We start from the raw sequence: 22,590 nt of genomic DNA on the forward strand, positions 1-22,590 counted from the left end.
CGTTATGCTGGCCTCATAGAATGCGATAGGAAATGTTTCCTCTTCTTCCATTTTTTAGGAAGAGTTTGAGTTTGTATTTTAATCTTTTAAAATGTTTTGTAGAATTCACTTGTGAAGCCATCCAGTCTTGGGCATGTCTTTGTTGTAGTTTTGTTTTTGTTTTTTAAATATTCAATCTCGGGCTTCCCTGGTGGCACAGCGGTTAAGAATCCACCTGCCAATGCAGGGGACATGGGTTCGAGCCCTGGTTGAGGAAGATCCCACATGCCGCAGAGCAACTAAGCCCGTGCGCCACAACTACTGAGCCTGCGCCCTAGAGGCCGTGAGCCTCAACTACTGAGGCCCGCACGCCTAGAGCCCATGCTCCGCAACAAGAGAAGCCACCGCAATGAGAAAGCCAGCGCACTGCAACAAAGACCCAACTCAGCCAAATTAATTAATTAATTAATTTTTTTAAAAAAGAATTCAATCTCTTTACTTGTTATAGGTCTATTAGGAGTTTCTATTTCTTCTTGAGTCAACTTTGTTAGTTTGTGTCCTTATAGGAATTTGTCCATTTCATCTGGGTTATCCAATTTGTTAGAGTACAAATATTCACAATATACTTTCATAATCATTTTTATTCCTGTAGAGTCAGTAGTATTACCCAACTTTCATTTCTGTTTTTAATAACTTGGTCTATTCTCTTTTTCTTAGTGATTCTAGCTTCAAATTTCATCAGTTTTGTTGATCTTCTCACAGAATCCACTTTTGGTTTGGTTCACTGTCTGTTCTTTTCTTTTATTATTTTATTTATTTATTTATTTGGAATATAATGGCTTTACAACGTTGTGTTAGTTTCTGTTGTAGAACAAAGTGAATCAGCTATATGTATACATATATCCCTTCCCTCTTGAGCCTCCCTCTCACCCCTCCCCCCATCCAACCCATCTAGGTCATCACAGAGCACCAAGCTAAGCTCCCTGTGCTATACAGTAGTTTCCCACTAGCTATCTATTTTACATATGGCAGTGTATATATGTCAAGGCCACTCTCTCAATTTGTCCCACCCTCCCCTTCCCCCGCTGTGTCCACAGGTCCATCCTCTACATCTGCTTCTCTTTTCCTGCTCTGCAAATAGGTTCATCAGTACCGTTTTCCTGTTCTTTATTTTATCTATGCTCTCATATTTATTATTACCCTCTTTTTACTAGCTTCAGGTTTAGTTTACTCTTCCTTTTCTAGTCCTCAAGGTGTCACGTTATTGTTTTGGGATCTTGCTTGTTTTTAATGTAGACATTTACAACTATAAATTCTCCTGTGAGCACTGCTTTTTCTTCATGTCATAAGTTTTGGTATGTTGTATATTCATTTTCATTTGATTCAAGATATTTTCTAGTATCCCTCATTTTCAACTTTCACCCATTGGGTGTTTAATGTATTTCTTAATTTTCACATATTTGTGATTTTCCCCCAGTTTTCCTCCTGTTATTGATATTTAGTTTGATTCCATTGTGGTCAGAAACGACACTTTTCATGATTTCAATTTTTAAAAATTTACTAAGACTTGTTTGGTGACCTAACATATGGTCTCTCCTGGAGAATGTTCTTTATGCACTTGAGAAGAATATGTATTCTGCCGTTGTTGGGTGGAGGGTTAGGTCTAATTGGTTTATGGTGTTGTTCAAATTCTTTATTTCCTTACTGATTTCCGTCTGGTTGTAATATCCATTATTGAAAGGGGAGTACTGATATCTCCACTATTAATGTGGAACTGTCCATGTCTCCCTTCAATTCTGTCAGTTTTTGCTTCATATGTGTTGGGACCTCTGCTGTTAGATATGTATATGTTTATAATTATTATACCTTCTTGATGGATTATACCTTTTATCAATATATAATGTCCTCAAGGATGAGAGATACCTGATCCCTGCCCTTGAGGAGCTCACAAACCAGTCCAGGGAAGAGGCTGGGAGACAACTGTAGCAAGAGCTGCAGAGAGAGGCCTTGCCACATGCTGCAGGCAGAACCTCATCTCCTCAGGTGTCCTGTGTCCCTGGAGTGGTGACTGCACGTAGCAAGTACTTGGTCAGCACTGGCTGGGTGCAAGTGGGGGGCACTGGCTGTGAGGTCTGCACTAGATTTCATTTAGAGAAACTGAGACTCATTCTAGTGGCAGAGCTGGAACCCAAACCCAGTGCTCCTGACCTTCTGTTTAGCGGCCACTCAACCATGATGCCAGGGTTGATTTCAGTATTGAATTCATGGCTGAGATATTCAGTCATCATGGCCTTATTATTTTATTCATTCCAAGATCCTACTATGTTACAGCAGATACTTGGTAATGGTGAAGAAAATCTGAGAAGGCCTCTTTCTTTGTGGAGCCGAGAGCATAATGAGAGGTAGGCAGACATGAATCAGTCACCACAAAGGGTAACATTACAAACAACGACTGATATTTATTGAGAGTTTAGGATATGTCAGGCACTAGCTTAGGAGTGTTGGTGTATATTAACTCATTTTATCCTCAAAATAATTTTTGGCGTTGCGGGTATCATTCCCTTTTTATATTAATACGTAGGGGAAAGAAAGCACAGAAAGGTGAGGTAACTTAGCCAATGTCACACAGCTAGAAAGTGGTGGTGGGGGGATCCCAATACTCTGAGTCCCAGTTTCCTTAGTTTCAAAAAGCAGAATGACAAAGCTTGGTTGCAGAGATAAAGTTAAAAGAGATACGTCTGGCAGACACATCTAGCAAAGGACTGGGCTTACAGAAGGTACTCAATGATTACTGGATTTCAATGGCTCTGGGATTTGTGAGGTGGATGGGGACTTCCCTCACCCTATGGGTGAGTCCTCCTGGTACTTGCACAGGTTTTGTGAGTGACAGGCCCCCATTTATCAGAGATCTTATGCTGGGGAATGAAGAATCTGGGTAAGTACTGGGCCCCCTGCACAAAGAGAAAGGTCCAGGCTTCTCAACCGGGCACCTGGACCCCCTTGGGTGGTCTAACCAGCCCCCAGCACCATGCCCTGCATACACCAGAGGGCTCGCCCTCCTCAAACCTGCGCCCACACTTTTGCTCCTGTTGTCCCCCACCTTACATGCCTGCCCATCCCATCTCTGCCTCCTCAGACAAGTGGCTTTCTCAGGGAATGCCCTCTTTGTCAGAGAGAATCTGTACATCTGATTTGTGACCAAGGCCCAGGTCAGTTCTGATCCGTTCCCCATCCCAGTGGCTGTGGGAGAGAGAACTCAGTGTGTGTCTGCTCACCCACCAGACTGGAGGCTGGGATCGTGGATTCCTTCTCTCCCACCACCATAAGACCTAGAAAGGAGGAAACAACGAGGACCCTGTTGGATTAAGGCCATACTTTCTCCCAGAGAAAAACTGTGCCAAATGGTTAAACTCTCCTGATATAAAAAAATTTACCACCTCTTTCAGTGACACAAAGTTCTGCCCTGTGGCTACATTAAGTGTGTCTCAACATGGATCTCCCCAGGGCTGCCTCCTAACCATGGATAGTGGAAATCATTATTGGGCAAAGTTTGTTCAACAGAAATTCTCTTTAGTTCTTGATCTTTTTACCAAGGGAATGAATTAGACCTGAGACTTCATTGTTCAGCCCAAGTGCCATCCCATGAATTGCTGGCCTGTATGCCATCTGTGTGGACAGCGCCTGTGCATCCCGTCACACTGCAGGGGACAGCTGCTGGGTAGCCTGGGCCTCCTCAGGGGCAGATGTCCTGGAATGGCCTTGTCGCAATGTGGGAGGTCAACGTCAGCTCTCCGAGCACATCAACAGAATCTGGGTAAGTCCCGGGAGCCATGACCTGGCCTTGATTTTCTGAGCGTGACCAGTCTGGGGTTGTTGATCAGGGTCTGCAGCAGGAGCCACCTTGTCCTGGACCTCACTGAGGTGCGGGGACCTAGGACAGAACCAGAACCAGTAGACTAGGAGGAGGGGGCAGCTTGTCTCTGTCCTTCTCAGAGGCTGTAGCGAAAGCTGCCCAGAAGGTGTGAGGTGTGGAAGGAGGAGCTGGACCAGGACTCCTGGGGACATGAGGGTGGCTGGAGGGATGTGAATTTGTCCCACAGATCTGGGTATCTGCAGCATTGGGAATAGCAATGAAAACGGTCCAGGTCAGTGTTGAGTGTCCACGACAGAACATGGCTAACTGGAGGGCTTCCCAGCGGAAGGCAGAGCAGAATAATAGGGGTGGCAGGGGTGGGAGTAGACAGTATAGAACCTTCAGGGGATAGGAGTCAGTGGCTGGGAGAGCTTGTGGTAAGGAATGGGGCAAATTAAGCAAAACTGCACACCATCTTGGAGGGCACCTGGCTTGCAGCCTGGGCTATGGGTAGCATCTCAAACAAATGGTTGAATGAAGGACTCAGCTATCAGAACTAGAGCTCATTTCTGGAAACAAGGGAGGAGCCCAGGTGGCAGGACAAGGACACAAGGCCTTAGGGGTCCTGTAGCCAGGCTGACTGGGGGCAAAGCCTCCTGGTCCCCTGGGTAGAAGGGCTCCCAGGGCAGGGAGTGTGGAGGAAGAGGGGCAGGGAAGGAGGAACCTGGGACATCTTAGGGATCCCAGGGAAGCCTGAAGGTACGTGTTTCCTGGTGTCCGACCCCAGTGTAGGTTCAAACAGGAGACTTACCTGCTGACTGATTTGGGTACCAGTATTTGGTGGCCTGCTGCAGCCTCCTCTCTCTGTGGCCTGTGATCAGGATGTGACAAAAGCTGACAAGCACAGGGTTGGTGTGATAATGATCCACATAGAGCATGCCAATCCACGCACTGAACCCTGAAATCCAGAAGGCAAGTCAGGCCATGCAGTACGTCCCAGGATGGCCCAGCTTGTGCTTGTTATGACGTAACTGCAGCATCACTTTGTTCCCAAATGGTGCCTGTGTCTTTGCTGAGAATCTAGAAAATGAGGTATAAGGAGCTGGAAAGGTGCTTAGAGATCACACCCTAATCTGTTCATTTTATGGGAATTTGAAGCTCATAGCAGCTAGGAGCCTCTGTGGCTTATATGAAGAAGGCAGCAGCCATTAAATGAATGAATGAGTGAATGAACAGACATGGGCCAGAAATAGGACAAAAACTGTTTTTTCTCCACAGAAAAAGCTTTGATTTTGGCCCATTGAAACTGAACAAACCATTTTCTTAACTAAGCTTGCAACTAACAACACCAGTAATTCTGAGATGTGTTTTCTCAAAATTTTCAGAGCCATGCATTCATAAATTACCTTCTAACTGTTCAGATAGAATTCGCTACCTCTTACTGCCCTTCATTCTACCTCAAAGGTCTGTCAAACATACAAGTATTTAATAGCCTGAATTCCCTTCTGACCATTGGGCTGAAGAGTTTTGTTTTGTTTTTCTATTCAGCTTTATAGCCTCCATGGGAAGATAAACTCTAAGCATAAGTGAAGCCTCTGGTACCCGACTTCCAGGCAGCTTCTGCAAAAGTACAAGACCAGCGCTCCCCAGATGCATGGCCACGTACCCATGTCTGCTCTCTCACAGCCACTCTGCAGAATGGTCCTGTCGATGCGGGCGATCAGCCACGTGCCCAGGATGCAGCTGATAAGAAGCCTGGAGAGGCAGGCGCCCAGGCCCAGCAGCACGTTGTAGAAGAACAGAAAGTAGTTGAAGTTGTGGAAAGCTCTCCTGCAAACAAAAGCAGGTGGAGGGGGGCAGCACCTTTCAGTATGAGAAGGTGGCTACGCAGGCGGGCTCAGGGGCCCCCCAGACCTGTGGTCAAAGCCTACGTCTCCCATCTCCTAGCTGTGTGACCTTGTGCTGTTAGCAGGAGCTGACTGTCCCCATTTCGCAGCTGATGTGAGGACTGGCTCAGAAACAGTGTAGAGGGTGCTGAGCCCAGGGCAGGCTGAATGTGAGTGGGGACTGTAAACCTCATGTGGCTACAGCTGGGTTTGTGGTTACGGCAGAGGGTGTGGCTTTCCCACTGTCCATTGCAACAGTGACCTGCCCCCAGCTAGAACTGCTCCAAGTCCTCCAGGTGAAATTTCTCAAATGACCACCTGATCATGTGATCCGTCTCCTGTTGCCTATGGGATGAAGCCCAAACACTGCCTATGAAGTCTGGGGTCCTCGCTGAGAGGGGCTTTTCTGGCATTACCACTTTGTACCTCCTTCCTGTCCCTCACCATCTAAGGCCACCACATGGCCACAATATTGGATTCTCACTCTTCTCCCAACACATCCTGCCCTTTCATGGCTTCCTGCCTGCATTGGTGCAGCGGGGGCTGCAGCCACGCCATCTCCTCATCTCTGCCTGTAGGAATCTTACCATCCCACCGACCTCAGCTCACACGTCCCGACTGCAGCTGAAAGAGAACCCCCGCCTCTCCTGCACCCCCCCGCCTCTCCTCCACCCCACCCCCTTCTTCGTTACTCATGTTTCTCTTGCAATGCTTTCACACCCTCTGGACTCTACTGTCCCTATATGTCTGTGTCTGTCGGCTCCAGTGCACCGTGAGCACATCACAGGCAGATTGTGTGGGGTATCTCTTTATCCTCAGTGCCCGTGTTGTTTCCTCCATGAGTGAACAGCTTTGAATGAATGAACTAGAAAGGATTACCCATGGGACAGGCACTATTGTTCTAAGTTCATATTTTAATACATTTCAGCCTCAGAACACCTCTCTGATGTATGCACAATTATTTGTAAAATGAGGAAGTGGAGGTTCATAGATGTTTAGTAAGGTCACACAAGGTCACAAAGCTCATAAGGGGCAGAGCCAAGATTTGGCCACAGGCAGTTAGGCCCCGGTTCTGAACCACTGCCCCTCACCCTCTCAGAGAGTGTAGAGTCCACCCAGGAACCTGCCAAGGGTGAAGAGGAAGGAACGAGACTGCTGAGGCCAAAGCCCTACAATGCCCCGCTCCCTTCTCTGCCCTCACCTGTTATTGAGAGCCAAGGGCTTCTGCTTGTCAGCTGTTCCCATCTTTGGTTGCAGGAAGAAGCTGGCGGCGATCCATACCTGCAGGACCATGAGGCCCAGGACGATGGATATGGTGAGGCTGAAACACAAGGTGAGACCATCCTGAGGTGGCCTTGTCCGTTCTTCCCAAGCCCATCTCGAATGCCCCTTGATAGAGAGAAGAGAGATGCTGACTGCCCGCCAGACCAACAGTAGCTTGAGCTCTGCCCTTTATGCCTACAGAGCATTCTCCTGCCCACTGTGCAGATGAGAAAACTGAGGCTCACAAAGGGCAGATGACTTTCTCAAAGCTGCATCATCAGGTCTTCTGGCTCCAGACCAGAACTCCAGGATTTAATTATGTCTTTTTGTTGAGGGGTGGCAGCTGGGCTGAGTGGTTTAACAGCATAGGAATCAAAGAAAGGATGGGGTCTTTAGAAGAGCTCATGAAGGCCACGGGAGAGTGGACAGGGCAGGTTCTGCCCCAGACTCACAGGAGGCTCTAGGTGAGTTTGGAACAAAGGACCTCAGAGCAGGGAGGTCCCCAGAGGGCATCACGCCCTGTGTTTGCATTCTCTGAGTGGCAATGTGGGGTGGTGGTTTAAAGAGGCTTTGGTTTCAGATTGCCCAGCTCCCAGTCCTGCCTCCTCCCCTGGGACAAACTGCTCGGCCTCTCTGTGCCTCTGTTTCCTCATCTGAAAAAAGGGAGCTAATGTAAGTCCCAACCTCAAAGAGTTCTTAAGAGAAAAGATGTGTAGTGAATTCTCAATAATGTCAGCATTCACTTTTACTTTCCAAATGGGTAAACTGAGGCTCAGAGAGGCACTTACAAGCCACACATCTGATCTAAAACCCAAGCTCAGATTTCCTCTCTCCTTCCACTATACTGTCCTTTCTCTTACTTCACCTCCCTGAACCTCAATCTTCCCACCTATAAAATGGACACATATATATCTCCCACAGACACAATTGTGAGGACACCATTGAACAGTGAGCGTGGAAACATTTTGTAAACTGTGAGGTTCCCATCACAATGAGTTGCTATTTTAGCCCATCCTTGGGTCAGAGCTGGGAGCATGGGTCCGGGGATTGGTGAGAGCCCAGCAGGGAAGGGGTATTTCAAACAGCAGCTGTGAAGACCCACCAGCTCCCAGGCCCTGGGCAGTGACAGGAAGCCCGCCCAGCACTTACATCCCGATGCCCAGTCCTCGGAGCATCTCCAGGGTCTGATTGTGGATGACAGGTAGCACCAGGCTGTACATGATCACTAGGCCACACAGGCTCTGCATCACGTGGATGATGAGGTAGCCTGTGGGCCAAGGGAGCCGGTGGTCGCTCAAGGCCCTTCAGGATCCAGTCACACAGGTCCCTCCCTGCAGTCTTCCCTCTAGCCTCCTCCCAAACGAAGGTCCTGGCACTCTTACTTGCACTGGTTTCTTCTGCCTGGCATGACTGCTGACCTGCTCACCCTGCCAGGTGCAGTTCAAACATCAACTCCACTAGAAAGGCTTCTTGCCCTGTCCTGGGTGTGGACAGTCACTTCCTCCTCTGGGTCACCACCGCCCTTAGCATACACACCCCGTGGGCACAGGACAGGTGGTGATGATGACCTACACGAATGTGTGCTTCTCACTCCTTCCGGAAGGTCCCTCAAGGAAGAGCTGGGGCCACTTCTGCCCTACGTGTCTCCTCCCTACCCACAGCCAGGACTCTGCAGGTGCCCAGGGAATGTGTATTGAATTGAATGGGTCATGTGAGGGCACTTACCCCACAGAATATAAGCTATCTGCCAGCCAGAGTACCTTGCAATGGCCACCTGAGATTTAGAAAGAAAAAAGGCCACCTGAGATTTAGAAAGAAAAAAGGGTCTGAAAGAGGAGACATGCTGATTACCTCTAACACGTGTCCGGCATCCTTGTCTCATGTGAGGGTCACCCACCAACCCACCAAGGCAGGTGTCATGATTGTCCTCATTTTACAGATGAGGAAACTGAGGGCTGGATGGGGACAGTGGCTGTCCCGAGTCACCCAGCAGCAGAACATACTAGAATTGAGGACTCTGGACCCCCAGCCCAGAGCTCTTCCTCCCCCCCCTCCCCCCGTCTGAGGTGCAGGAGAGCAGGTTTTGGCCTCGGAGCAGAAAGAGGCCTCTGTAGACTTACCACACTCTCTGACGAGGAAGGATTATGGAACTTCAAAGGGAGAAAGTGTTTATCTCCTGCCCACAACCTCTTCATTTGCTTCCTAAAGAAAAAGTGGGAGTTAGTAATGCTCATGACCGGGGCTTAAAAATCATTTTTTAATACTTTTTTTGAAAATTGAGATATAATTGACATATAACATGATATTATTTCAGGTGTACAATATAATAATTCGATATTTGTATATATTGTGAAATGATCACAGTAAGTCTTGTTACTATCTGTCACTGCACACAGTTACAAAATTTTTTTTCTTGTGATGAGAACTTTTAATCTAGTCTCTTAGAAACTTTCAAATATTCACTATTTTTTAACTATAGTCGCCATGCTGTACATTACATCCCTATGACTTATTTATTTATTTTATAACTGAAATTTTATAACAGTTATTTATTTTATAACTGAAAGTTTGTGCTTTTTGATGCCATTCACCCATTTCACTCCCCCCACCCCACCTCTGGTAACCACCAATCTGTTCTATGAGTTTAGTTTTAGTTTTGTTTTGTTTAGAGTCCATATATGAGTGAAATCATTTGTCTTTCTCCATCTGACTTATTTCACTTAGCATAATGTCCTCAAGGTCATAAATGCTGTCACAAATGACAAGATTTCATTCTTTTTTATGGCTGAGTAGTATTCTGGTGTGTGTGTGTGTGTGTGTGTGTGTGTGTGTTTGTGTATTCCACATCTTCTTTACCCATTCACCCATGCATGGACACTAAGGTTGCTTCCATATCTTGGCTATTGTAAATAATGCTGCAAAGAACACTGGGGTGCATGTATCTTTTTAAGTTACTGTTTCCACTTTTTTGGATATATGCCCAGGAGTGGGATTGCTGGATCATATGGTAGCTCTATTTTTAATTTTTTGAGGAGCCCCCATACTATTTTCATAGTGGCTGCACCAATTTACCTTCCCACCAATAGTGTAGGAGGGTTCCCTTTTCTCCACATCCTTGTCAACACTTATCTTTGTGTTTTTGGTAATAGCCATTCTCAAAGATGTGAGATGACATCTCATTGTGGTTTTGATTTGCATTTCCCTGATAATTTAAAAACCTTAAACTTAATATATTTTGTAAAAATAGCATATAGCTACCTAATCTCAACGGTGACTGAATGTGATAGTTGAGACTGTGTGTGTGGCTTTTAGTTTCTTTAGCTTGCTCTATTTTCTTATTTTCTCTACAATGAATATACATTACCTATATAATATTATTTCAAAACAGGTAAAAAAATTTTAACAATAGCCCCCCACTTGTAACAACACAAAATGAAATGAAAAAGAAGCCACAATTCCTCACAATCCCAGCACCCAAAGAAATCACTGTGTGCTTTTCCCATATGCCCGTCTCAGCCTGGCCTTTTGCCTAAAGATTAGGTTGGCACAGTTTTGTTAACAGTCCACATTCACATCTATATCCTCCTTTTTTCTTAACATCCCATTCCAGCAATTTCCAGGTTATTTTGCAATTTCATCACCACTGAATTGGGAAAACTTAGTATGAAATAAAGAATGTAAGTATCTCATTAATAGTTTGCATATTTATTACATAATGAAATGATGATATTTGAGTTATGCTGGGTTAAATAACATATTATTAAATTATTTTCACCTCTCCTTTACCTTTTTTAAATAGTGTCTATTAGAAAATGTAAAATTGTATCTGTGGCTTTCATTGTGTTTCTGTTTGGCAGTACCAGAGGTGTGCAACCAGGAATACAAACATGCACAGATATATTTGCAGAGAAAATTTCTGGAAGGATGCACAGAAAATGAATAATAGTGCTTAGCTCTTGGGCAACAATCTGGGGCCTGATGGGAAGAAGACTTACTTTACACTAAATATTTTTGTAACTTTGTTTTTAAAACACAAGCCTGTAGATAGGTTGGCATAATTATAAGAAAAATAACAATACTGGCACAGTGCTAGTGCTGTCCAAAGGGTGCTTTCTCATCCATTATTTCCTCTGCCCCATGGTCTTGTAAAGTAGGCAGGGCAGGGATTGTCACTCCTGGGTGACAGGTGTGGGAGGGAAGGGCCAGCCTGGACGGGAAGGAAGCCTCCCCACCACAGGGGCCTTCTTGTCCCTGTGCCCTCAGCTACCCTCCACCCACATCCATGCTGCCAGCTCTGCATTGTGGTTGTTCCTGGTTGCGGTCAAATGCCTCAGTGAATATCTCCCAGCCACTTGTAGGCTAATGAAGGAAGGAGCAGACATATCCCTACAACAGGCAGGGAAAGGGTAAGCAGCAGTGTCCAGTCCACCCACAGAGCCCAGGGAGAAGAAAGCAGAGACAGGGAGCAAGCCAGGGCTGGGATGGAGAACTGGGGCTCTTTGTGCCAGGAGAGTCTTCACTTAGATGTCATCTGCAAGAGACACAACCTTTGAGTAGCCAGATGGGGAGGATGCAAAAGCAGGATGCTCTGCAGGGGTGGGAATTGGCCCTGGCCTTCCTGTGAGTGAGTGGGAGACTGTGAACTAGAGACTGAGACAGAGAGAGACAGAGAGAGACAGAGAGAGACAGAGAGAGAGAGAGAGAGAGAGAGAGAGAGAGAATGAGAAAGAGAGGCAGAGACAAAGGCAGAGAAATGGAGAGAAAAGGGAGCAATAGATACCTAAATTCAACTTCCGTCTGCATGCAAATGCCAGCTACATACTGAAGGCCATCCCCTCCTCCTGTGCTGCTGTTCTAGAGACGGATACCCCTGGTTCCCTTGTCCCAACCTCCTGTGAGGTCCCCTTGAGCCAGATTCACCTGCTGGGAGCGCAGTGTGATTAGTCCTGGAGAGCAGGGCGGGTCTAACACCTAGTAGCAATGCAGAAGTGTACAAGAAATGACAAGGTCAGAAGGCGCCAGAAGACGAGATCAGCTGCTAACAGCCTGTGGCTAAAGTTATTGTGTTGAGTCTCGCCTGCTCAGCAGTGAACATGGAGATGAAAGTACCGCTTGGGGTTTTGCTGAAAACCAAAAGAAGACTCTAATCACAATGTCAAGCTTATAGTGGGAGCTCAAATCAATAGTTTTTTGTTTGTTTGTTTTTGTCTTTTACTACCAATAGGTATGGTTGTCCTTAGACCCTATATAGACTGCTGTTCCCAGTTTGGGCACTGCTGGCACTGCCTGGGAATTCTGAGAAAAGTCTGTCAGCTGCTTTCCCGGCTGAAGACACACAAATGACTCCTAGAACCCTCTTACCTGTAACAAGCCAAGATGTGAAACAGGTAGCTCACACACGTGAGGGAGGCAGGCAAGATGGTCACCACCCAGACTCCTGAAACAGAAAAGGTGATACGAGAGGCCTCAGAAGATGAACCAGAAACTATTTTTAAAATGCAGAGGGAATTCCCTGGTGGTCCAGTGGTTAGGACTCCGCACTTTCACTGCTGAGGGCCTGGGTTCAATCCCTGGTCGGAGAACTAAAATGCAGAAACTCACAACAGAAAGGTTTGGGCAAAATATACTGCACTTCCTTTAACACACCTCTTGTGCAAATAACGTTTTGCTTATTTTCTGTTTCGTTTTAGCCATACACCCTCGATATCCTTTATTTCCTGCGTATTTATAATCTTTGCCTTTGGTATTAATATTTTCAATCTACAGTGAGTAATAGAAAAAGAAAATTATGGAGTGTACACATGGTAGGTAGCCTCCAGCCTAGTAAAACATCATTAATTCTTGAACTTCCAATCTCCGCTTTTGGGGGGGGTGGTTACCCAATAAACAGTCACCTTGTGCAACGGTAACTGGAATCAGGGTCTTGACTATTCATTCATCCATCTTTCAGTATGTTTTTACTATTTCGTACCTAATTTGCTTTCAGAATGATTCTGTGTGCTTGTGAGAGAGGGATGGAGACAGAGGGAAGGAAGTAAAAGCTTCTGTATAAACCGACTCTCAATAGGTACAGAAAAGGCATTCGAAAGAATCCAACACCTCTTTATAACTCAAATCACTCCATAAACTAGAAATAGAAGGGAATTTCCTCAATTGGATAAAAAGCATCTGCAAAAAACCCACAGCTAACATCATACTTAATTGGTGAAAAACAGACTGCTTTCCCCATCAGTTCAAGAATCAGAAAATCAATGTCTGCTCTTGCCAATTCTATCCAACATTGTACTGGAGGGTCTAGCCAGGGCAGTTAGGCAAGAAAATGCATCCAGACTGCAAGGGAAGAAATAAAACTATCTCTATTCACCAACAACATGTTCCTATATATAGAAAATCCTAAGGAATAAATAAACAAACAAAGTAAAATGAATTAATAAATGAGTTCAGCAAGGTTGTAAGACACAAGACCAATATGTAAAAGTCAATTGTATTGCTATACACTACCAACAAATAATATGAAAATGAAGTAAGAAACAACTGCATTTGCAATAGTATCATAAAGAATAAAATACTTAAGAATAGGGCTTCCCTGGTGGCGCAGTGGTTGAGAGTCCGCCTGCTGATGCAGGGGACGCGGGTTCGTGCCCCGGTCTGGGAAGATCCCACATGCCGCGGAGCGGCTGGGCCCGTGAGCCATGGCCGTTGAGCCTGCGCGTCTGGAGCCTGTGCTCCGCAACGGGAGAGGCCACAACAGTGAGAGGCCCGTGTACCGAAAAAAAAAAAAACAACAAAACTACAAAAGCTTGTTTTAAGAAATTAAAGAAGACCTAAATTAATGGAAAAACGTATCACTTTTACGTATTGGTTGTTCTTTGTGAACATGGCAATACTCCCTAAATTGATCTACAGATTCAAATCCCTGTCAAAATTCCAATGTCATTTTTGGATAAATTGACAAGCTAATCCTAAAATTCATATAAAAATGAAGCGACCCTGAATAGGCTATACAACCTTGAAAAAGAAGAACAAAATTACAGGACTCACATTTCTTGAGCTACAGTAATAAGACAGTGTGATATTGCCATAAAGATAGACAAATAGACCAATGGAATAAATTGAGAATCCAGAAGTAAACCCCCATTGTCAATGTATTTTCAACAAGGATGACAAGACAATTCAATGGGGAAGGAATATGCCTATTAACAAATAGTGCAGGGGAAACTGATATTCCCCATGTAAAACAATGAAGTTAGAACCTTACCTCATACCGTATACAAAAATTAAATCAAAATGGATCATACACTCAATGTAACAGCTAAAATGATAAAAGTCTCAGAATAAAATATGAGAGTAAATCTTTGTGACCTTGGGTTAGACAATGGTTTCTTAGACATGCACAAGTGATAAAAGAAAACAACATATATTAGACCGCATTAGAATTAAAAGCATTTGTGTTTCAAAGGACACCATCAAAAAAGTGAAAAAGCAACCCACAGAATGGAAGAAATTATTTGTAAATTATATCTCTTGTAAGGGATGTGTATATAGAATATACAAAGAACTCTTACAGCTCAATAATAGACAAATAATCCAATTTTAAAGTAGGCAAAGAATCTCAGTAGTCATTACTCAAAGAAGATGTACAAATGGTCAATAAGCACATGAAAAGATGCTCAACATCATCAGCCATCAGGGAAATGAAAATCAAAACCGCAACGCACCCCCGATGTTCATAGCAGCACTATTTACAATAGCCAAGACATGGAAGCAACCTAAGTGTCCAATAACAGATGAATGGATAAAGAAGATGTGGTATATACATACAATGGAACATTACTTAGCCATAAAAAATAATGAAATAATGCCATTTGCAGCAACATGGATGAACCTAGAGATTATCATACTAAGTGAAGTAAGTCAGAGAAAAACAAATATAACATGATATCACTTATATGTGGAATCTAAAAAAATGATACAAATGAACTTATTTACAAAACAGGAACAGAATCATAGACATAGAAAACAAACTTACAATTACCAAAGGTGGGGGGGAGGAAGAGGGATAAATTATGAATTTGGGATTAACAGATACACACTACTATATATAAGATAGATTAAAAAAAACAAGGGCCTACAGTATAGCACAGGGAACCATAGTCAGTATCTTGTAATAACTTATAATGGAAAAGAATCTGGAAAATAATATATATGTGTGTGTGTGTGTATATATATATATATATATATATATATCTGAATCACTTTGCTGTATACCTGAAACATTATAAATCAATTATACTTCAATTTAAAAAAAATACAATGCGATACCACTTCATACTTACTAGATGGCTATAATAAAAAATAAAGATATTAACAAATGTTGATGAAGGTATAGAAGCTGGACCCCTCATACATTGGTGATGGCAATACATAGTGATGAAGCTGCTTTTGAAAACGGTCTGGCAATTCCCCCAAAAGCTTAAACATAATTACCACATGATCCAGAATTCCACTCCTAAGTATATACCCAAGATATATAAAAATATATGAAAACTTGTAGATGAATGTTCACAGCAGTATTATTCATAATAACCAAAAGTTGAAACAATCCAAATTTGCATCAACAGACAAATACATAAATACAATATTGTATATTCATACAACAGAATAAAATTCAGCAATAAAAAAGAATGAAGCTGAGACACATGCTATGATATAGATGAACCTTATAAATATCTTGCTATGTGAAAGAAGTCAATCAAAAAAGACCACGTATTGTATGATTCTATTTATATAAGATGTCCAGAATAGGCAAATCTATAGAGCCAGAAAATAGTGGCCGGGGAGAGTTGAGAAATGGGGAGTGACTGAAAGTGGTCATGATTTCTTTTAGGGTGATGAAAATGTTCTAAAGTTGACTGTGGTGATGGGTGCATAAAGTTCAAAATACTAAAAGCCACTGAATGGTACACTTTAAATGAGTGAATTGTATGGTATATGAGTTATATCTTCATAAAGCTGTTTTGAAAAAGAAGGAAAAAGAAAGCTGATTTCCATTCCTTTCAAGTTTCAGATGTGTCTTTATCAGCATCACCAGGACTAGGCAATTGCTCTATCCCAAACCTCCACCAACACAAAGGATGTGGGTAAATCACCATAAACCTCACCCCAGGGGATGCAGGGGACACATCCCTGGAAGGAGAGGATGGAAGGAGTCTGGCCACAAGAAGAGTGAGTGCAGACTTTTTCCAGCCAGCAGCAAGAACATGACCACACACCTTTAATTTAATGCCTTTATCATCCCAAAGGTGAAGCATGTTCAGCCTAAGAGTCTCTCTTGGAAAGAGGGCAGCTGTTTAAAGCTGGAAGAGATTGAGACAGAGTGAAAATGTTATATACTGATTCTTAAAGTGTCTAAACGTGAGAAATATATCAAAGAGGAGATAAAACATGAGTGAATATGGCGATATACTCACTACAATTCACCCAGACCAAGTAACTGAGGTTAGCATTAAAAAGTTGCCCAAAACAGGGGTAGAAATGTGAATTTTCTGAAGTATGACTTAAAACAAGTATTATTAAATCAAACATTAGAATATGCTCGCTGAGTGTATAGGAAGGGACTCAGGCAGAACATTAAAGATGAATAGAAGTGTTCAAGGGCAACAAAAAAGTATGGTAATATGGAAGAAGCAGTACCCACCTTAGTGTAACCTTCTATGTCATGTATGTATAAGAGAATTTTCCTCAAATAATTCACAGTAGATCTATTCCCCTCTGGTTTTGATATTCTACTAGCTTGTGAGTCTTAAGTGAAAATATTATTTGCATCACCTGTTTCATGGCTTAAGGAACATATGGTAATTTACAGCCATTAAATGTCAGAGCTACAAAGGCTTTTGGAAACCATTTGGTACCCTCATCCCAGTCCCATTTTAAAGATGAGGAAACTGAGGCCAAGAGAAGGGACCTGACTTGTCCAATGACAGAGTTTATCCTGACATCTTGTCCAGGTCCTTTCTCAACAAGGAATAGTGAAGAACTTTCCTTCCTTCATGGGCAATGGACATATAATTAGAGTATGTCATTTTCAAAGAAAGCTACTATTTTAAGGTAAAGTGACTGTTATGGACAAAATGTGTGTGTCTCCCACCCCCCACAAAATTCATGTGTTGAAACTCCAATCCCCAATGTGATGGTATTTGGAAATGGAGCCTTTGGGAGGTGATTAGATCATGAGGGTGGAGCCCTCATGATGGAATTAGTGCCCTATAAGAAGATACATGAGAGAGTTCGCTTCCTCTCCCTGTTCTCCATCCAGTATGTGAGGACTCAAAGAGAGGGTGGCCTTCAGCAAGTCAGGAAACTGACCCTCCCCAGACACCAGGTCTGCTAGCACCTTCAACTTCCCAGTCTCCAGAACTGTGAGAAATAAATGTCTGTTTTTATACCACACAGTCTATGGTAATTTGTTATAGCAACCTGAACTAAGCAGAAATTAAATTTGAATGATATAAGTAAACTTTCCATATAATAATAAAGTCATGGACCACTGTTTTATCTTTTCCAAAGTGAAAAAAATATGATGATTTTAGTTGTTTCCACTGGCATCAAACAAAATAGGCTATTTGAGATTAGAAAATTATCAGGGCATGTTCAACTCAGCCCCAAACAGGTTCTAACAAAATGGCCTGTGTCCTGACCCCTTTTTCCTTTGAGTCAACCCAGGGAGGCATAGAGCAATTGTAACACAGGTAATATCAAGACCAGCAGCAATAATCATTATAGGTGTGCACCTGCCACAGGTCACAAGTCCCTCTCTGTTTCCTACACAGGCAGCAGGAACAAAGGTGGAGGATGGTTTTACCTTTGGTGACGTTAATCAGCTCTTTCACCTGCAGGAGGACTGGGGTCAGGGTACCCGTCCGGTTCATGGAGGCGACGTAGCTCTCCAATTCCCCTTCAAACACATCCAGCTCATCTCTCACATACACGAACATGCAGAACTCAATGACAATGAACTGGGGGACACAGAGCAAATGTTTCAAGGTCTCACCTGAGTCCAGCTCAGTATATGAATAACATATGGGTCTCTCTTTGGTTTTGAGGTCAAAACTCTCTGAAGCTCAAAACTCATCTGCAATAGACTCTGGACACTTGCTCTACTGAGATGAACGGGATTGTGACTTCTTTGGAGACAGGAGTCACCCCAAACTCTGTTCTTAACACAACAGCATATAAGAGTAGGCACCACAAGGGCTCAAAGAACTCTTCAAACATTAATTAAATCAGAGTGAAATAATTAAAACAGAGTGGACTTTGAATAAGGGGTGACCCTGGGGACAATTCCAAACACTTCTCACTGTTCCCCTTCTTGTATCTTGGCAATGACCAAATTGGAGGAGGTGCTGTTTCCTGTATGCATGTCATGCTTGCTCCCCTCCTATCATCCTGTCATCCTGCCCTCATGCCCCCATCATCATGCCATTGCTTCTAGAGTCCCTGACGCCATTTTACTTCATCAACCGAACTGAATGTGGAGCTCAAATGCTACTATTTTCAGGCAGGTTCTCAATCCAGAGTAATTCACTAAATTTCCAAAGCACTTTTACCTTTTCTTTTTCTCTAGTTAGACGGCAGTACTTCATACTGTATTTTATCTTCTTGTCTTAGACCATGGGCTACTCCCAGGCCAAGACTCTGCTGAATCAGCTCTCTTCTCTCTTCCAGGTCTTAGTATAGTGTTTGGCATAGAGTAGACAACCAATAATGATTTAATAAACACAATAACCCCTAGTGATTTACCCACTGCTGCAGAGAACTCTAGCTAGTTGTCCATTAAAATCTCTTCTCCTCTTTTTTGGGCACAGGCTGGACTACATTTGCCAGCCTCCCTTGAGTTAGATGTGGGTAAATAACAAGGTTCTTGTCAATGGAAGAAGAGTGGAAGGAATGTGTGCTGGGTCCACATAGCCTTTGAAAACCTCTCACAGGCATTTCGCCACCTGCTTTCTCCTTCTGTTGACTGGATGCAGATGGTGAGGGTGCTCAGGGATGATGAAGGCACACGATGGAGAAACCAGTTATGGAACAAACATGTGGAAGACTGCTACCTCCCAAACCTCAACACTCACTCAACACTGTTAGGTGGGCAAAAATATATTCAGTGTTGTCACTGAAATTTGTGGGTTTATGTGGTACTTCATCATAACCTAATACATCCACTTAAAACTTAATCACAGGATTAGTTTATATAGGTATCATCCTAGTACATTTAAAATGAGCAGAAGACAATTTGGCCATTTTTATCCCGCCATTTGACCCTGCTTTTGACTCAGACATTTTATCTCAGATAACAATGACCACATGAAATGCTTTGATTCTGTACTTTATTGACTTCCTGTTTTCAATTTCATAGGTTTCTGCTCTAATTTTTATTACATCTATTCTTCTGCTTACTTTGCATTTTAATTTGCTCTTTTTTGTTTGTTCGTTTCCTAAGGTGAAAGTTTAGACGATTGATTTAAGATCTTTCTTCAGGTCTAATATGTACATTCAATGCTATAAATTTCCCTCTAAGCACTGCCTTTGCTGCCTCCCACAAATTTTGATAAGTTGTGTTTTCATTTTCATCTGTTCAAAACATTTTTAATTTCCCTTGATGTTTTTCTTTGGCTCATATGTTACTTTAAAGTGTGTTGTTTTCATACCTACTACTTGCAGATTCTCCATTATCTTTCTGTTACTGATTTTTAGTTTAATTCCACTTTGATCTGAGAGCAGACATTGTATGATTTCTATTCTTTTATATTTATTAAGACGTGTTTTATGGTCCAGGATATAGTCTATCTTGTTGAATTTTCCATTTACTCTTGAGAAGAATGTATGTTCTGCTGTTGTTGATGAAGTAGTCTTTGGATTTCCAAAATATCCAATTGATTGATGGCATCAATTGCAGTTCAGATTTTCCTACCTTGGCACTGGTTGCCATGGGGTTTCTGCTCCATTCTGTGATGATCGTGTCTCTTCAGTTTTAGGGGTAAAGGTTTGCTCCATGACCTCACTGCTCTTAGGGATCTAAGAAGAGTTGTTGATTCTTCAATTCGTTCAGATTTGTATTTGTTGTTAAGATGGATTGGCATATTGCAAGCTCTTTACATGTGGAATTGGTAACTGGAAGTCTCCGTAAATAACTCGATTATATTTACTAGTAATATTCACCACATGAGTATAAGTGTCCTTGGAGTCAAAATGGTGGGGTCAAAGAACTGTACTTTTTTGATTTACAGATACTCAATTTTGACCCAGCTTTTAAAGAACAACCCCTATCCTAGACCCACCCCATTTATAAAATAATAAAGGATTTGCTTAGATCTACTTACAAGGTACAAGCAGATGAAAGCCAACACAGTGGTTCCAATCATCCTGCTTGGGAACTGAAAGTAAGGGTCCCACTCATATATCCTGGTTTGGAACCAAGACTTTTCTCTCTCTCTGTGAATGAATAAACATCAAGAGAAGACAGGTTGTGGCTGGTAAACAAATGCCTGATTCTTCTGAAAATAATATCATCTCCTCTTCTTCACCTTAGAGTATAGTGAAGACAAAGAGCACTGGTAGATTGCACAGTTTTCATTCTCCCCTTATTCTTAAGAACAAAGACTCAGTTTTATTCAGTACAGCAATCTACCAAATTAAAGGCTATAGTTCCCGACCTCTCTTACAGCTAAGAGTGACCAAGACTAAACAAGCCAATTAGACGTGACCAGAGATGTGGTGTGGGACTTTGGGGAGGCTGGTCAGGTGGAACTGACACAGCTGGGAGGATTCCCTTTGACTTCACTCTTTTCTCCTGCCTGCCATCTGAAGGGCAGACATGGTGGCTGGCCCAGGCTGGAGCCCCAGCATCTATCTTGGGCCACAGACAGCCTTCATGATGGAAACCACTACGTTACTGGAACAGAAAGACAGACAATGGGTAAACTGCGTGGTGGGCAGTCCAGGGTTAGTATGGACTGCCTGCCTCCAGAATTCTTTTACATGAGAAAGAAAGAAATCTCTCTTTTATTTGTGCCATGATTATTTTGCATTTTCTGCTATATGTAGCCAAATGTAACTCTAACCAAAGAACTAGTTTTGCCACTATGACCTTGGATTAGACATATTCCTTCTCTGGGAATATACCCTTGTGCACAGTGGCAGTGGCAGGGGTAGGGTGACTTGAATGGTCACTGAAGACCAGGTGTTCTTGCCTGGTCAAGAGCTATGTCCTCTTTTATTGGTAACAACATCTCAGTTTTTCTCTGGGAATCTACTCTTCCCCACCATCAGTCCTGGTGGTTTAAGTGAAGCTGAACCACTTCCTAGTTCCCATGGTGAACATGTGACCCTGGTTTAACAATCAGTTTACTCCAATCACCTACTCACAGTAATTGGTTCTGGGATGCCATGTGGTCCAACTTGATCCAATGAAACACATTCATGGGAATTTTGTTTGAATTATTTGAAAGAAAACATTGTCTTCTCTATGAGCTTAAGACAGGAGGGTATAAGCTTAGAGATTCTGGGGGCCACCACGGGGAGGAAGCCTACCTAAGAGTTTAACATAGGTAAAAGCAGAGCTGAGAGATGAGGGAAAGAGACCTAGTTCTGATTATATCAGTCAAACCCCTGGATCCATCTGTGTCTGAAAACTGGCGACCTCTAGGCTCTTTAATTATGTAAGGCCATAACTTTCCTGTTTCTCTTTAATCCCATTTGAGTCGAGTTTCTGTTATTAGCAAACAAGCGTCCTAAAACAGCGCTCTTCCAGTCATCTCCAGGTCTCTGACACAGTCAGGGCTCATCAATATTGGTGCAAACGCCGAAGGGCGTGAACAAATATAACTGTGCTTACTGCAGGGGGCACTTCCTCAGGAGCTGTTTGACGTGCTCTGCCTGGTGAACTTCCAGGAAAGGCTTTTCTTCCTGTGAGAAAAGAGAGAGGTTGATGTTTTGGCTCACAAAGTCTTGTTAGGGCTTTGGTCTCTTTGAGGGGCTATTTCCCTAGAGGCCAGGATTTTCGGTAAAACTTGCCATTCCCAGACACCCGTCATTTATTGAAGAGACTATACGGTCCCGTCTCCTGTTTCCCAAGCACTTCTTTCATGAAATGCCAGAGGCCTGACCTTCCTTGACTCTTCTGCTTACTGCTTTACACCAGCCTTTGTTTTGTGAAGTCGATTTTTCCCTTTGAGATTTGGTGATTTCTCATCATAGTTCAAAACACTGTTCCAGAAATGAAACACCCAAAATCCCAGTGTTTTTATTTTTTATGAAAAGGAATTTCTCTTGCTCATTTCTTATTTTGAAACGAACTTTAATAGTATGTTTGGAAATGTTTTCTCCAAGTGTAATGAGCTTTCCACAGTAGTCATCTGTTTTACAACATATTGAATATGTAACTTTTACACACTGTGAGACGAAATCTTATATGTTGCAGATGTTGCGCAGAGTAAAATAGACCTGGTTATAATTCTGACTCGTAAGTGACATCAGCGAGCTGGAGGAACAGGAGGTTCCAGTTCCCATACGCCCTCAGATACTCCAACTTTGACAACCACCCACAGGTGAGAG

General features: G+C 43.1%; 1 protein-coding gene across 1 annotated transcript in view; it reads right to left on the reverse strand.

Moving 5' to 3' along the window:
• Window positions 1-3,453: 3,453 nt before the first annotated feature.
• Window positions 3,454-22,590, reverse strand: part of LOC309824030 (stimulated by retinoic acid gene 6 protein-like) — a 51,226-nt gene continuing 32,089 nt past the window's right edge. The window contains 12 exon segments of the mRNA XM_082656764.1: window positions 3,454-3,797; window positions 3,800-3,910; window positions 4,644-4,790; window positions 5,499-5,662; window positions 6,920-7,039; window positions 8,131-8,248; window positions 8,707-8,755; window positions 9,102-9,183; window positions 12,343-12,418; window positions 17,843-17,996; window positions 20,358-20,469; window positions 21,872-21,942. Of these exon segments, the coding sequence (XP_082512890.1) occupies window positions 3,763-3,797; window positions 3,800-3,910; window positions 4,644-4,790; window positions 5,499-5,662; window positions 6,920-7,039; window positions 8,131-8,248; window positions 8,707-8,755; window positions 9,102-9,183; window positions 12,343-12,418; window positions 17,843-17,996; window positions 20,358-20,469; window positions 21,872-21,942 (1,239 nt within the window). The 3' untranslated portion in view covers window positions 3,454-3,762.

Source organism: Grampus griseus (assembly GCF_964374135.1).
Source record: "Grampus griseus genome assembly, chromosome: 6".
Taxonomy (NCBI): Eukaryota; Metazoa; Chordata; class Mammalia; order Artiodactyla; family Delphinidae; genus Grampus; species Grampus griseus.